The 14,678-nt window shown below is 30.2% G+C and overlaps 1 protein-coding gene across 1 annotated transcript; it reads left to right on the top strand.

Moving 5' to 3' along the window:
- Window positions 1-5,538: 5,538 nt before the first annotated feature.
- Window positions 5,539-14,467, top strand: LOC143242373 (ATP-dependent RNA helicase TDRD9-like). The gene is made up of 5 exons (XM_076485729.1): window positions 5,539-5,652; window positions 7,331-7,394; window positions 9,507-9,570; window positions 11,583-11,687; window positions 14,390-14,467. The coding sequence occupies exons 1-5, from the start codon at window positions 5,565-5,567 to the stop codon at window positions 14,465-14,467; spliced, it is 399 nt and encodes a 132-aa protein (XP_076341844.1). The 5' UTR covers window positions 5,539-5,564.
- The last annotated feature ends 211 nt before the right edge of the window (window positions 14,468-14,678 follow it).

The raw sequence follows: 14,678 nt of genomic DNA, 5'->3' as shown, positions 1-14,678 counted from the left end.
TATAAATATGCCTCTGTTTGTAATTTTTTAATATAATTAATCAGGTATCTACTGTTACTTTTGAATTATGGATATATACACACCTAATAGGGAAAAGTGTGGAAAACAAAAAGTATGTTTTTAATATAATGAATCTTGAATTGTTACTCTCGAATTATGGCTATATACACACCTAATCGGGAAAAGTGTGGAAAACAAAAAGTCTGTTTTTTAATTCACTTGTAAAAAATGGGGCTTAAACACAGCTATCTTGAAACCTTTATGTTAATTGAGTGATGTTTTCTACTTCATCTCTGATTAAGAAAAGGAAAGATTCTCAAACCACACCAGTGACATATAGGGCAATATTTATTGTACAATGAAAATCAAAACATTATCATCATAAGCAAACAGAGTTTGCGAATTAAATTCATGGAAAAGATAACAAACTTAGAACAAAATCTTAACTGGAAATCCAATGAGGGATGAGGAACCTTGAAATATATTAGGTGAATAGTTTTTTAGTTTATGCTGTTCAAACAGTTTAAATGATAAACTGAGGTCACGGCAGCATGTCTGTGGACTTAAAGTGCTAGATACCAGGTTTGATACCCATTATGTTGGGCAGAGCACAGTTAGTCCATTGTGTAGCTTAATGCTTAATTACAAAACAAGTAACAATTATGTTAAAAAATAACACATCTGAAAAAACTGTTAAACAAAAAGTATACATTTTAATCATGAAAACAACTTCAACTTTATCACAACTTTATGTAAAAACTTAATTAGAATGTTGAAAAGACATCAACAAATATTATAATGATATAACAGTGAGTTATTAAAATTAAAAGTAATCTAGGAAGTCAAATGCAAACATTTTAATGCTGGAAAAACTGGAAGAGAAGTGAAACTTGGATTTTGGACATCTCAAAGAAAGAAACCACTACTGGTAGCAATTTCAAAATCATTTGAAGAAAATCAGACATCAACAGAAGCAGAATAGTTGAGGCAATACTGATGAAATCATAAAACCAACCTAAGACTTCATTTTATCCACTTTATTTTACTAAACAAGTGTCCATACTCCGTTTTGTCCACTTTATTTTACTAAACAAGTGTCCATACTCATTTTGTCTACTTTATTTTACTAAACAAGTGTCCAGACTCCATTTTGTCCACTATTTTTACTAAACAAGTGTCCATACTCCATTTTTTCCACTTTATTTTACTAAACAAATGTCCATACTCCATTTTGTCCACTTTGTTTCACTAAACAAATGTCCATACTCCATTTTGTCCACTTTGTTTTCACTAAACAAATGTCCATATCCATTGTGTCCACTTTGTTTTACTAAAAACAAGTGTCCAGATTCCATTGTGTCCACTCCTTTGTTTTACTAAACAAGTGTTCAGACTCAATTTTGTCCACTTTATTTTACTAAACAAGTGTTCAGACTCCATTTTGTCCACTTTATTTTACTAAACAGTGTTCAGACTCCATTTTGTTTACTTATTTTACTAAACAAGTGTCCAGACTCCATTTTGTCCACTATTTTACTAAACAAGTGTCCTTAATAAAGTCACTTTGTCCTTAATATCACGAGCCTTTATGATGTTATCTTCTAAATTCATCTGCATTTTGAATGCAACTTAACTGGTGATGACTGAACATAATGTGCTGTTAATATTATAGACAGAATTTGCCTGTTGTGTAAAAGTACCTGTATTTTATGAGTTAAAACAAGAAAATATACCAGCAACCAAATATTTTTGTATTTATTGATTTCTTTTAAAAAAATCTCACTAATGGTTTATTAATAAGTGTAAGGACTTGTGATGCTAAAAATTTGGTTTTAATACTTGCAGTGGGGACATTACAAAAAGCCCATTGTGTAACTTTGTGATTAAGCACAAACAAACACTTCCCAACTTAGACTTATGTCTATGAAGGAAGTATTGACCTGAACACTAATTAATTGGGCCTCTGTGTTTTAATGTTGATTAACTTAAGGTGATTTAAACAGTAAAATTTTGTTGAAAGCTTCTGTATGAAATCTAACTTAAAGACTTAAGAGCAAGTAAAATCATTTATTATAATTATTTTTCATTACTAAAAATGTTGGTTGTGTTTTAAAAGTGAATGTTTAACTATAACAAGACATCAGGTAAGTTTAATGAAGTTCAACTAATACAGTAAGCAGTAGAAAAATCCTCATTTATTGAATATCGTTAATTTTTTTGAGATTCAAACAATGCCTGCAAATAAAAGAACATTTTATATATTTAAAATAAACTACATTTAATAGATACAAGTTGATCTTGACCAAGAATGATGTTAATCACAGTATTTAATTTAATGAAAAATGAAAATATTTTCAATTAATTGCAAATATGAATGTTTGAAGTAGAAATCATGAAATTTTGTTAATAACTTAGTGCCATCTGAAATGCTTGGGCATTATTACTCAAACTCTGAAACTGTTAATTTGATCTTGTATTTGAATTTGTTGTGAATGATCTTGTCTTATTACTTCAAATTGCTGACTTGAAAGTTGTTCATAAAGTAATCCTATGATTTTGTTTTGTTCGAATGAAATTTACTTTGAAGATTTAGAAAATAGAGACAAAAATTGTCTGCAGAAGGCAAACATGGAGACAAACTTAGTGAATTAGAGTTACTGAACTAAACAATAAATAATAAGATGTGTCCTTTTGATCAGTAACTGAAAATCTCTTTGTGTAGGATTTTATATAAGGAAATGAAATGATAAAAATACTAACAATGAAATTTGAAAATAGCTTGTTAGTCAAGAATTATTTTAACTTATTTTATAATTAGCTTCATAATGTGTGAATAAATTAGTGTTAGCTGCAACAGTAGTTGTTGGTTGAAATCATTTGTCTGTTACAGCGTTGCCCTTGGAACAAGTGGTTCTGATGGCAAAGAAACTGGGTATGGAAGAGCCAAAAGCTGTCCTGGCTCTTGCTTTGGAGCCACCCAACCTAGAAGACATAGAGAGAGCAATTTTGGTTTTAAAAGAGGTATTTAATTATCTTGGAGATGTAATATTCTAACCATGATATATATGTAACAGGAGAGCCTTTGTTATAGTTTTATTATCTTGGAAATGTAATATTGTAACCATGATCTTATGTAACAGGAAAGCCTTTGTTATAGTTTTATTATCTTAGAAATGAAATATTGTAACCATGATCTTATGTAACAGGATAGCCTTTGTTATAGTCTTATTGCCCGCCTTCAGTTTTAATAAACTCCAATTCTCACTAGGTACATTAGATACAACTGTTGGTTCCTTTTCTTTAATCGTACATTAGATACAACTGTTGATACCTTTTCTTTTAATCGTACATTAGATACAACTGTTGGTACCTTTTCTTTTAATCATACATTAGATACAACTGTTGGTACCTTTTCTTTTAATCGTACATTAGATGCAACTGTTGGTTCCTTTTCTTTTAATCGCACATTAGATACAACTCTTGGTACCTTTTCTTTTAATCGTACATTAGATACAACAACTTGGTACCTTTTCTTTTAATCGCACATTAGATAAACTGTTGGTTCCTTTTCTTTTAGTCGCGACATTAGATACAACTGTTGGTTCCTTTTCTTTAGTCGCACATTAGATAAAACTGTTGGTTCCTTTTCTTTTAATCATTACATTAGATAAACTGTTGGTTCCTTTTCTTTTAGTCGCACATTAGATACAACTGTTGGTTTTTAGTCGTACATTAGATACAACTGTTGGTTCCTTTTCTTTTAGTCGTACATTAGATACAACTGTTGGTTCCTTTTCTTTTAGTCGTACATTAGATACAACTGTTGGTTCCTTTTCTTTTAGTCGTACATTAGATACAACTGTTGGTTCCTTTTCTTTAGTCACATTAGATACAACTGTTGGTTTTTTCTTTAGTCGGCATTAGATACAACTGTTGGTTTTTTTCTTTTAGTCGTACATTAGATACAACTGTTGGTTCCTTTTCTTTAATCGACATTAGATACAACTGTTGGTTCCTTTTCTTTTAGTCGTACATTAGATACAACTGTTGGTTCCTTTTCTTTTAGTCGTACATTAGATACAACTGTTGGTTCCTTTTCTTTTAGTCGTACATTAGATACAACTGTTGGTTCCTTTTCTTTAGTCGTACATTAGATACAACTGTTGGTTCCTTTTCTTTTAGTCGCGATATTAGATACAACTGTTGGTTCCTTTTCTTTTAGTCGTACATTAGATACAACTGTTGGTTCCTTTTCTTTAGTCGTATATTAGATACAACTGTTGGTTCCTTTTCTTTAGTCGCACATTAGATACAACTGTTGGTTCCTTTTCTTTAGTCGTTACATTAGATACAACTGTTGGTTCCTTTTCTTTAGTCGTACATTAGATACAACTGTTGGTTCCTTTTCTTTAGTCGTACATTAGATACAACTGTTGGTTCCTTTTCTCTAAATCGTACATTAGATACAACTCTTGGTTCCTTTTCTCTTAATCATACATTAGATACAACTCTTGGTTCCTTTTCTTTTAGTTGCACATTAGATACAACTGTTGGTACATTTTCTTTTAATCGCACATTGATACAACTGTTGGTACCTTTTCTTTTAATCGTACATTGGATACAACTGTTGGTACCTTTTATTTTAATCGTACATTGGATACAACTGTTGGTACATTTTCTTTTAATCGTACATTGGATACAACTGTTGGTACCTTTTCTTTTAATCGTACATTGGATACAACTGTTGGTACCTTTATTTTAATCGACATTGGATACAACTGTTGGTACCTTTTCTTTAATCGTACATTGGATACAACTGTTGGTACCTTTTCGCTTAATCGCACCTTAGATACAACTCTTGGTTCCTTTTCTTTAATCCTATATTAGATACAACTGTTGGTTCCTCTTTAATTGTATATTAGATATGACTGTTTGTTTCGTTTGTTTAATCGTACGTTAGTGAGCCCCCTCTAGCATTTACTTAAATATGCTACTGGTTCCCCTGATATCTTTTGTCATGGAAGAGTTATTCCTGTTGGTTCCCTATAATCTTTCATCATTGGTTAGGTACTCATGTTGGTTCCCTAGTATCTTTTTATTATTAGTTAGATACTTGTGTTGGTTTCCTAGCATCTTTTTATCATTGGTTAGATATTCATCTTTGTTTCCTAGTATCTTTTATTTTTGGTTAGATATGTTGATTCCCAATTTATTTTTGTTATGAAAGAGATATTTCTTGGTTACCTATTACTTTTAATTATGGGTAAGATAACAATTTGTGCTGTTTTCTAACCTTCAATTTGTAAAGAACTTCTTTTTTTATAAAAACAATATTGACTGTCAATAAGTAATTGTTTTTGTTGTAGGTGAATATTTTACATAGAAGAGTGAACAACGTTTCGACCTTCTTCGGTCATCGTCAGGTTTTTGCATATATATTTCTCTACAAGTGGGTTTTTTCGACATCACTGAGTAATTGTTTTTGTTGTAGGTGAATGCCCTTTCCACTGTTTCTGGAGGACGATCTCCACCATGATGGAGACTTAACATTTATTGGTTCAGTGATGGCTTTGTTACCATTGGATGTCAGACTGAGCAGGCTGATCATGTTGGGTCATGTTTTTGGCTGCTTAAGAGAATGTATCATTATAGGTAATGCCATTGTTATTTTGTGTAATATAGAATGCTTATTTAGTGAATGTTTTATTACTACCCTCCTCTCTACAGGTGCTTAGGGGTGAAAGGGCATGCCATTATTTGCATTACAAATTGTATTGAACTACTGTTTTATTAATGTATGTCAGTAAGTTTGGTATCAACAAGTCAGTATATTATAATTCAAATTTTAGTATTACACATTAGTTAAATTGTTAATTTAAAAGTAAATATTAAAAGAACACATCTAAATATCAGTTTTGAGGGTCATGTGGTATATTTGGTCAGTTTACATTTTATGACACTCATACAGTGCCTGTAGTTTCTTATGAATTAGGAACTCAAATTACTAATATTGACAATCTAAAATATAAAATAAGAAACTCCCATCATTTACTGAGTTATCATTATATTTATCACATCAGCTCTTGTTTTCTCTATCATTTTGGAAGTATTTGTTTACACACTTCCCAGTCTATCTAAAATGTCTAGCCCTAGAAATGCATGTTTTTGGTTGGAGATCAGAGGTAAGATGAAATAGTGATCAGATACTCATGATGTCAGAAAATCACCTCTGTTCAAGAAGTGATGATACCAAATGATAAAACCCTATATCCTGAGAACTTTTGAAGGGTGGATCGCTCTTCTTCAGAATAAATTCAGATAAGGTATTTACAGTACTTAACAGTGTTATCCGACATGCCTAGACACTCACTTGAAGACATTAAACTTCTGGGTATAGAGATAAATGTTATGTCTAACTGAAACAAGGAAAGTAAAGAAGCTTATTGGATAACACTGTTAAACACTGTAACACCAAGTGGTATTAATCTCAAACCCAGGTCAGTTTATCTCCACAAGTCTCTCAAAAGATTTCTAAAACTGAATTTGTAATTACACTTACTTTACATTATTAGTGTTATTTTTACTTGTATATCCATATACATATATAGATTTGATTTCCTGTATACTGAGCTACATTACTATTTTACATATATATATATATATATATATATATATATATATATATATATATATATATATATATAGGTTTGGTTCCCTATATACTGAGCTACATTACTATTTTCTATATATATATATAGGTTTGATTTCCTGTATATCAGTCTACATTACTATTTTCTCTATTTCCCACCACACTTTTGCTGTTATTTAATTTTAATTTATTTCTATTATTTATCTTAATTTTATCTTGGTTCTTGTTTTGAAAATAATACAGATGGAAGGTACATTTATCCATCTGCTGATGCAAACTTACCTGGAATTAACTTTTGTGTAAGATTTTCTTCTAACATCTGATGTCATGGTGATTTGTAATTAACTTTTATATTTTGTTGTGTCATATGGTGAATGTTTTGAGAAAGATACCTTGATATTTGTGGTAAACTAAACTAAAAACAAACTTGTCTTTATTACTTCATTTATGTAAATGTTTTATAATAAGTTTGTTTTCATCATTCATAAACATTTTTTTCTCACTTTTGATGTAACTGGTGGTTAGTTGAAGTAAATTGTTTAAGGAATATTTTCATAAAGTGTACAATTTAAATCTTTGGGACTTGGTATGAAAATATTTGATATATTCAATTTTCCTTTATTTTAATATCCTGTAAAGAGTTATTTGTGATACTTAAAATCTGTTTGTTTCCATTCTCAGCTGCAAGTCTGCATCTTAAGAGCTTTTTCTCTAAGCCTTTTGGAAAACTGCTAGAAGCATACAAGTATGTGTTTTGGATAAAATAGAATAATAAACCTGAAGATTAGAGTATACTTGAAATATACATACTACTATTCAGTTTTAGAAAATTTAAAATAGAGTGTAAGTTTTGACTGACTGTATAGCTATGACAGGATAATAGATAACTTAAGTTCTGAATGTTCATATGTCACGTGCAAACCTGCACATGAAAATAATGTTTCTGTAAAAAATATTCTTGACTTCATGTTTTAGTTTTTTTTTCATGACACTTTGCACTCTGGAAAACAAATATTTTCTAACTTGATGTAATTTTTAAAATCTTTTAATGTAGGTAACAAACAACTTTAAATAACTTTTTATTTTCCCAATCTTTTGACTTGTGTCTTTTTTTGAGGGTCTATGAATGTCACAGGCTACAAAACCATGATACCAACAAAAAATAATACAACACTATAAGAATGTAACAGAATGGTGCATGGCAAAACATACTAAAATACTGTGTAATACAACAATATAATGATATAATGGAATGGTGTGTGACAAAACATACTAAAAATATTGTGTAATACGAAACTGTAATGATAGAATGGTGTGTGGCAAAACATACTAAACATATTGTGTAATACAACACTAACAATATAATGGAATGGTGTGGGCAAAACATACTAAAAGTATTGTGTAATACAACACTAACGATATAATGGAATGATGTGTGGCAAAACATGCTAAAAATATTGTGTAATACAACACTAACAATATAATGGAATGATGTGTGGCAAAACATGCTAAAAATATTGTGTAATACAACACTGTAACGATATAATGGAATGATGTGTGGCAAAGCATACTAAAAATATTGTGCATTGTTTCATTATATATTTTGAATATTTATATTATTATTGGTTACTATAATATCTAGTCTGTCTTCTACCTATGATATATCTATTGGTAAAGGGCTTAAGCTGAAACATTGAGGAGAACTAATAAATATATATCTAAAGTTGTTTAGTATTGCCTTTAAAGAACAGACTGAATTTTTTACAAAATGTTTTACACAATAGTATAGATTTATGTTTATCAGAAACTATCACTGCTTGAGAATATGGAAGTATGTTTTGTGATGTGATCCTGTTTTTCAGTTTGTTTTATTATAATATCCCTACTATTTAAAGGTTTACAATATGCGGCCTAACAGTTACTAATACACCTAAGTTTATGGTTTCATTACTACAACCCTACTTTATACAGGGTTACAATATGTGGTCTTAACAGTTACTAATACACCTAAGTTTATGGTTTTATTACTACACCCCTACTTTATACAGGGTTACAGTATGTGGCCTGAACAGTTACTAATACACCCAAGTTTATTGTTTTATTACTACACCCCTACTTTATACAGGGTTACAATATGTGGTCTTAACAGTTACTAATACACCTAAGTTTATGGTTTTATTACTACACCCTACTTTATACAGGGTTACAATATGTGTCCTGAATAGTTGGTAATACCTTAGTTTATGGTTTTATTACTACCTCTACTCTTTATACAGGGTTACAATATGTGGCCTGAACAGTTACTAATACACCTAAGTTTATGGTTTTATTACTACACCCTACTTTTTTTTACAGGGTTACAGTATGTGTTCTGAACAATTCAGTGTTTACAGACTCCCAGTATAGCTACATGGTATAAATATTGTAGTTATTTATATTTATACATAACACATGGTATGTTGATTGTAATACATTGTGCATACAGTATCACTCTCAATGATAACATTGTAACTATTCTATCAAGAGCTATAGCCATCCAATCTGCATGGAGTCAATGTTTATTCCTGACAGAGAATCATACCTCAACAATGTATGTAATTAAACTCAATTGTTTCTAATAGAACAGAGTTGCTAGGTTTGAGACCTAACATTAACATTATTTCCTTAAGCTGTAGGTCCATATTTAGATCAATTGAACATTCGTACCATCTTACTAATAAAAGTAACAAGTCGTGATCCAGGAAGAGATTTTAAAACACACATTACAGTAAGTTATTTTTAACATAACTGTTTGAATGTATTGTGTGCACAATATTCAATACATGAAATTATTATTTTCTATTTTCTTTATTTAAAGATCTCGATTGGCATGGGCAGATGGGTCTTTCAGTGATTGTTTAGCTTTTCTTAAAGCTTATAATGTAAGTATCATGCCAGGGAGTATCCATTCTTGTATTAATTGTCAATTGTACTTTAAATATCCATTCAAATAGTCTTGTAGAAACCCTACATAAAGTAACAGTATAGATAGCATTCAGTCTTGTAGACATCCTGTATTACCTAACAGTATAGATAGCGTTCAGTCTTGTAGAAATCCTACATTACCGAACAGTATAGAGAGCATTCAGTCTTTAAAATCCTACATTACCTAACAGTATAGAGAGCATTCAGTCTTGTAGAAATCCTACATAAAGTAACAGTATAGAGAGCACTCAGTCTTGTAGAAATTCTACATTAGGTTACAGTATAAAGAGCCTTCAGTCTTTTAGAAATCTTAGATAAAGTAACAGTATAGAGAGCATTCAGTCTTGTAGAAATTTTACATTAGGTAACAGTATAAAGAGCATTCAGTCTTTTAGAAATCTTAGATAAAGTAACAGTATAGAGAGCATTCAGTCTTTTAGAAATCTTAGATTAAGTAACAGTATAGAGAGCATTCAGTCTTGTAGAAATCCTACATAAAGTAACAGTATAGAGAGCATTCAGTCTTGTAGAAATTCTACATTAGGTAACAGTATAAAGAGCATTCAGTCTTTTAGAAATCTTAGATAAAGTAACAGTATAGAGAGCATTCAGTCTTGTAGAAATTCTACATTAGGTAACAGTATAGAGAGCATTCACTCTTGTAGAAATTCTACATAAAGTAACAGTATGGAGAGCATTCAGTCTTGTAGAAATCCTACATAAAGTAACAGTATAGAGGGCATTCAGTCTTGTAGAAATCCTACATAAAGTAACAGTATAGAGAGCATTCAGTCTTGTAGAAATTCTACATTAGGTAACAGTATAGAGAGCATTCACTCTTGTAGAAATTCTACATAAAGTAACAGTATAGAGAGAATTCAGTCTTGTAGAAATCCTACATAAAGTAACAGTATAGAGAGCATTCAGTGTTGTAGAAATCCTACATAAAGTAACAGTATAGAGAGAATTCAGTCTTGTAGAAATCCTACATAAAGTAACAGTATAGAGAGAATTCAGTCTTGTAGAAATCCTACATAAAGTAACAGTATAGAGAGCATTCAGTCTTGTAGAAATCCTACATAAAGTAACAGTATAGAAAGCATTCAGTCTTGTAGAAATTCTACATTAGGTAACAGTATAAAGAGCCTTCAGTCTTTTAGAAATCTTAGATAAAGTAACAGTATAGAGAGCATTCAGTCTTTTAGAAATCTTAGATTAAGTAACAGTATAGAAAGCATTCAGTCTTGTAGAAATCCTACATAAAGTAACAGTATAGAGAGCATTCAGTCTTGTAGAAATTCTACATTAGGTAACAGTATAAAGAGCATTCAGTCTTTTAGAAATCTTAGATAAAGTAACAGTATAGAGAGCATTCAGTCTTGTAGAAATTCTACATAAAGTAACAGTATAGAGAGCATTCAGTCTTGTAGAAATCCTACATAAAGTAACAGTATAAAGAGCATTCAGTCTTTTAAAAAATCTTAGATAAAGTAACAGTATAGAGAGCATTCAGTCTTGTAGAAATTCTACATTAGGTAACAGTATAAAGAGCATTCAGTCTTTTAGAAATTCTACATTAGGTAACATTGTAGAGAGCGTTCAATCTTGTAGTAATCCTACATTAGGTAACTGTATGAAGAGCATTCAGTCTTGTATAAATCCTATATTAAGCATCAATGTATAGAGTATCCATTCTTAAATAAATCGTGTAGTAAGTGATATTGTAGAGATTATGCACTCTTAGAAAATAGCACCTTAAGCATCAGTGCAGACAGTATGTTGTCTTGTAGAAGTAGTCGTAACTTTAAGTATTTGTGGAAGAACATTTAAGAGTCGTACATCATTCTTTAAATGATAACGTTAAGAGTTTTTAACCCTAAAACTTTACATTAAAATGCTTTAAGTAGTTTTAATTATAGTTTGTAAGAACTACATGTGTTAGACCTGTCTTTTGTTATATTTTGCTCAGGTTTGGGAAGAGAAGTGTCAGAGTGGAGATTTTCAGAGGCCTGGTGGTCAGACTGAGTCTCAGTGGGCATTTGCAAATTTCATTCAGTTACGTCGTATTAAAGAGGTAATTACTTATAGTATTTTATGTAATTATTGTATATTTAATACAATAAATTAGGTTGAAGAGTGGCTGGATAGGAGATTATAATTATTTTATGTTTAATACTTGTAGGATCCTTAACAAAAGGTTACCCTAATACTTCTCAACACATTTCGTGTTTAGGTTTATTAAATAGGTTCTAACTGGAAGTACAGAAGAATTGCCAAAATGTGATATTGAATGTTTTAGAATTGTTTTGAGCAAAATAAAATATGAACATTAAAGTTGCTGAGTAGGCTTCATTAATTTTGTTTTACAAAGCAACTTGTTACATGGCTGCATTTGGATCCACCAGGAGTTGCTTGTCTTCATAATCTAAAATCATTGAGGTTTGCAGTTACATCAGAACAGTCATGTATCATTTTGAAATTCAAACTCGGAAGTTGATACAAGTTTAAAATTTAATCCCTCAAGTCTTGTTTTCTTAAATATTATCTTTGTTTTCTAATTTTATAATGGTTTTAGAGATTCAAATTCAGAAACACTTGACATGGATAAGTTTGACTTCACTAGTTGTTATTAAATTTGGTGTCCATTTTGGTTGCATTGTATAATTCATGAGACTTGAACTTCATTCAGTTAGATTGTCTATTTTAAATCTTGTCAAATGTGTTATGTAATCTCAGATTCCATTACTGTCAGGTTTATCAGTTAACCCTCTGGGTTTTGTCTATTTTCAGTCTTGTCAAATGTGTTATGTACTGTCAGGTTTATCAGTTAACCCTCCGGGTTTTGTCTATTTTAAATCTTGTCAAATGTGTTATGTAATCTCAGATTCCTTTACTGTCAGGTTTATCAGTTAACCCTCTGGGTTTTGTCTATTTGATCACACATGACCTGTTTGAAGTCTTTATAGATTTGATACTACTTACTGTTAATATAATATGTGTATTTTCACAAAACTTGGCAGAGTTTCAGGAAACATATTTGGTCTTTCATAAAAAAACAACAGATGATAAATAAAGAATAAACAACAAATGAAGTACTTATCTGAGTATTCTTAATGTTGATGATAAATAAAGAATAAACAACAAATGAAGTACTTATCTGAGTATTCTTAATATTGATGATAAAGAATAAACAACAAATGAAGTACTTATCTGAGTATTCTTAATGTTGATGATAAATAAAGTATATAAACAACAAATGAAATACTTATCTGAGTATTCTTAATGTTGATGATAAAGAATAAACAACAAATGAAGTACTTATCTGAGTATTCTTAATGTTGATGATAAAGAATAAACAACAAATGAAGTACTTATCTGAGTATTCTTAATGTTGATGATAAATAAAGAATAAACAACAAATGAAGTACTTATCTGAGTATTCTTAATGTTGATGATAAATAAAGAATAAACAACAAATGAAGTACTTATCTGAGTATTCTTAATGTTGATGATAAATAAAGAATAAATAACAAATGAAGTACTTATCTGAGTATTCTTAATGTTGATGATAAATAAAGAATTAACAACAAATGAAGTACTTATCTGAGTATTCTTAATGTTGATGATAAATAAAGAATAAACAACAAATGAAGTACTTATCTGAGTATTCTTAATGTTGATGACACTTCACCCTTCTGTTTTTTTTTAATACTAGTTGTAGTGATGCACCAAAGAACATAGATTAATAATTTACAAAAAAGCAAATGACTTCTTCTGACTATCAATATTTTTCTGGCTTTCTAACTATGCGACAACAGCCGTAAGTTACCAGTTCATTCAAGCTAATTGTTATCTTTCCTGTGGGAGTGAAACGTTTTCGAACAGAAAAATTAATATATATATATATGTAAAAAACAGCTGGTTTTGGTTGAAAAATGTATGTAGAGGAGCAAACAACGTTTCGACCTTCGGTCATCATCAGGTTCACAAAGAAAGAAAGAATATAGAATATTGAAGTCGTGGCAGTCATCACATTATATTTTATAAAGTTGGTGTAGTGTTTGTCAGTGTAGTTTTTACATAGTATAAACCTTAGTTTTCCACCTGGTTTTTTGAATAAATTAGGTATTAACTGGAATGTCATATTTTGTTACTGGTTTTTACCAAACTTTGGTTATTTTTCTGCTGATGTTGGGAATACACAAAATTAAAGAAGCCTTACTTGTACAACAACTCAAGCCCAAGATAAACTAATACAAAGGAACACCTTTATACCTATATTAATGAATATAATCAAACATCTGAGCACACCCTTTACATTCTTACACTCAGTTACACAACCCCCTTCAAACATGTGGTCAGCTATTGGTCAGTTACCTCTTTTATTTCTTGTGAACCTTATGATGACCAAATAAGGTCAAAACATTGTTCGCTCCTCTACATAAAAATTTTCTCATCCCATACCAGTCGTTTTTACATGTATATTTTTCTCTATAAGTAGGTTTTTCTCGTTATCACTGAGAAATAATTATTTGTTCAGAACACAACATAATAATACATCATTTGATAGATGAAAACCTTGGCATTCCATTTGTTATAAATAATGCATTATCAAATGTGGTAACAAATCTTGAAATAGAGTATGTGACGGGTGGGTGTAGGTTTGAACTTGGTTTTATTGTATAACTTAACAAAATTTATTTTGTCAGATTTAACAGATTTGAACTTTGGTTATATTGTTTAACATAGGATTCTCTTAACTATTCTGTTACTTAGGTAGCTGTCACTGTTAAAGAACTGATACCGATTAGACAGAGTGAATATTCAGATTCCAAGCAGAGCACATCACATTGATGAAGATGAACAAATGTTTCTTTTAAGGTTTGTTTAATGAACTCATTTTGAAATTACTTAAATAGTTAGGTGCTGGATTAGTTGGCTTTTCTTTAAGTATGAAGTTAATAAATGAGTATCATACTGTAATGGAAATATTGCTTATATGATAGTGGAAAAACTTTTTTATTATTTAATGTGCAGTCCCGACTTTGTGAAATTTTTATCCTGT

The sequence above is a fragment of the Tachypleus tridentatus genome, unplaced genomic scaffold, assembly GCF_004210375.1.
Source record: "Tachypleus tridentatus isolate NWPU-2018 unplaced genomic scaffold, ASM421037v1 Hic_cluster_2, whole genome shotgun sequence".
NCBI lineage: Eukaryota > Metazoa > Arthropoda > Merostomata > Xiphosura > Limulidae > Tachypleus > Tachypleus tridentatus.
Note: the sequence above shows the minus strand (reverse complement) of the source record. Positions and strands in the feature narration are given on the sequence as shown.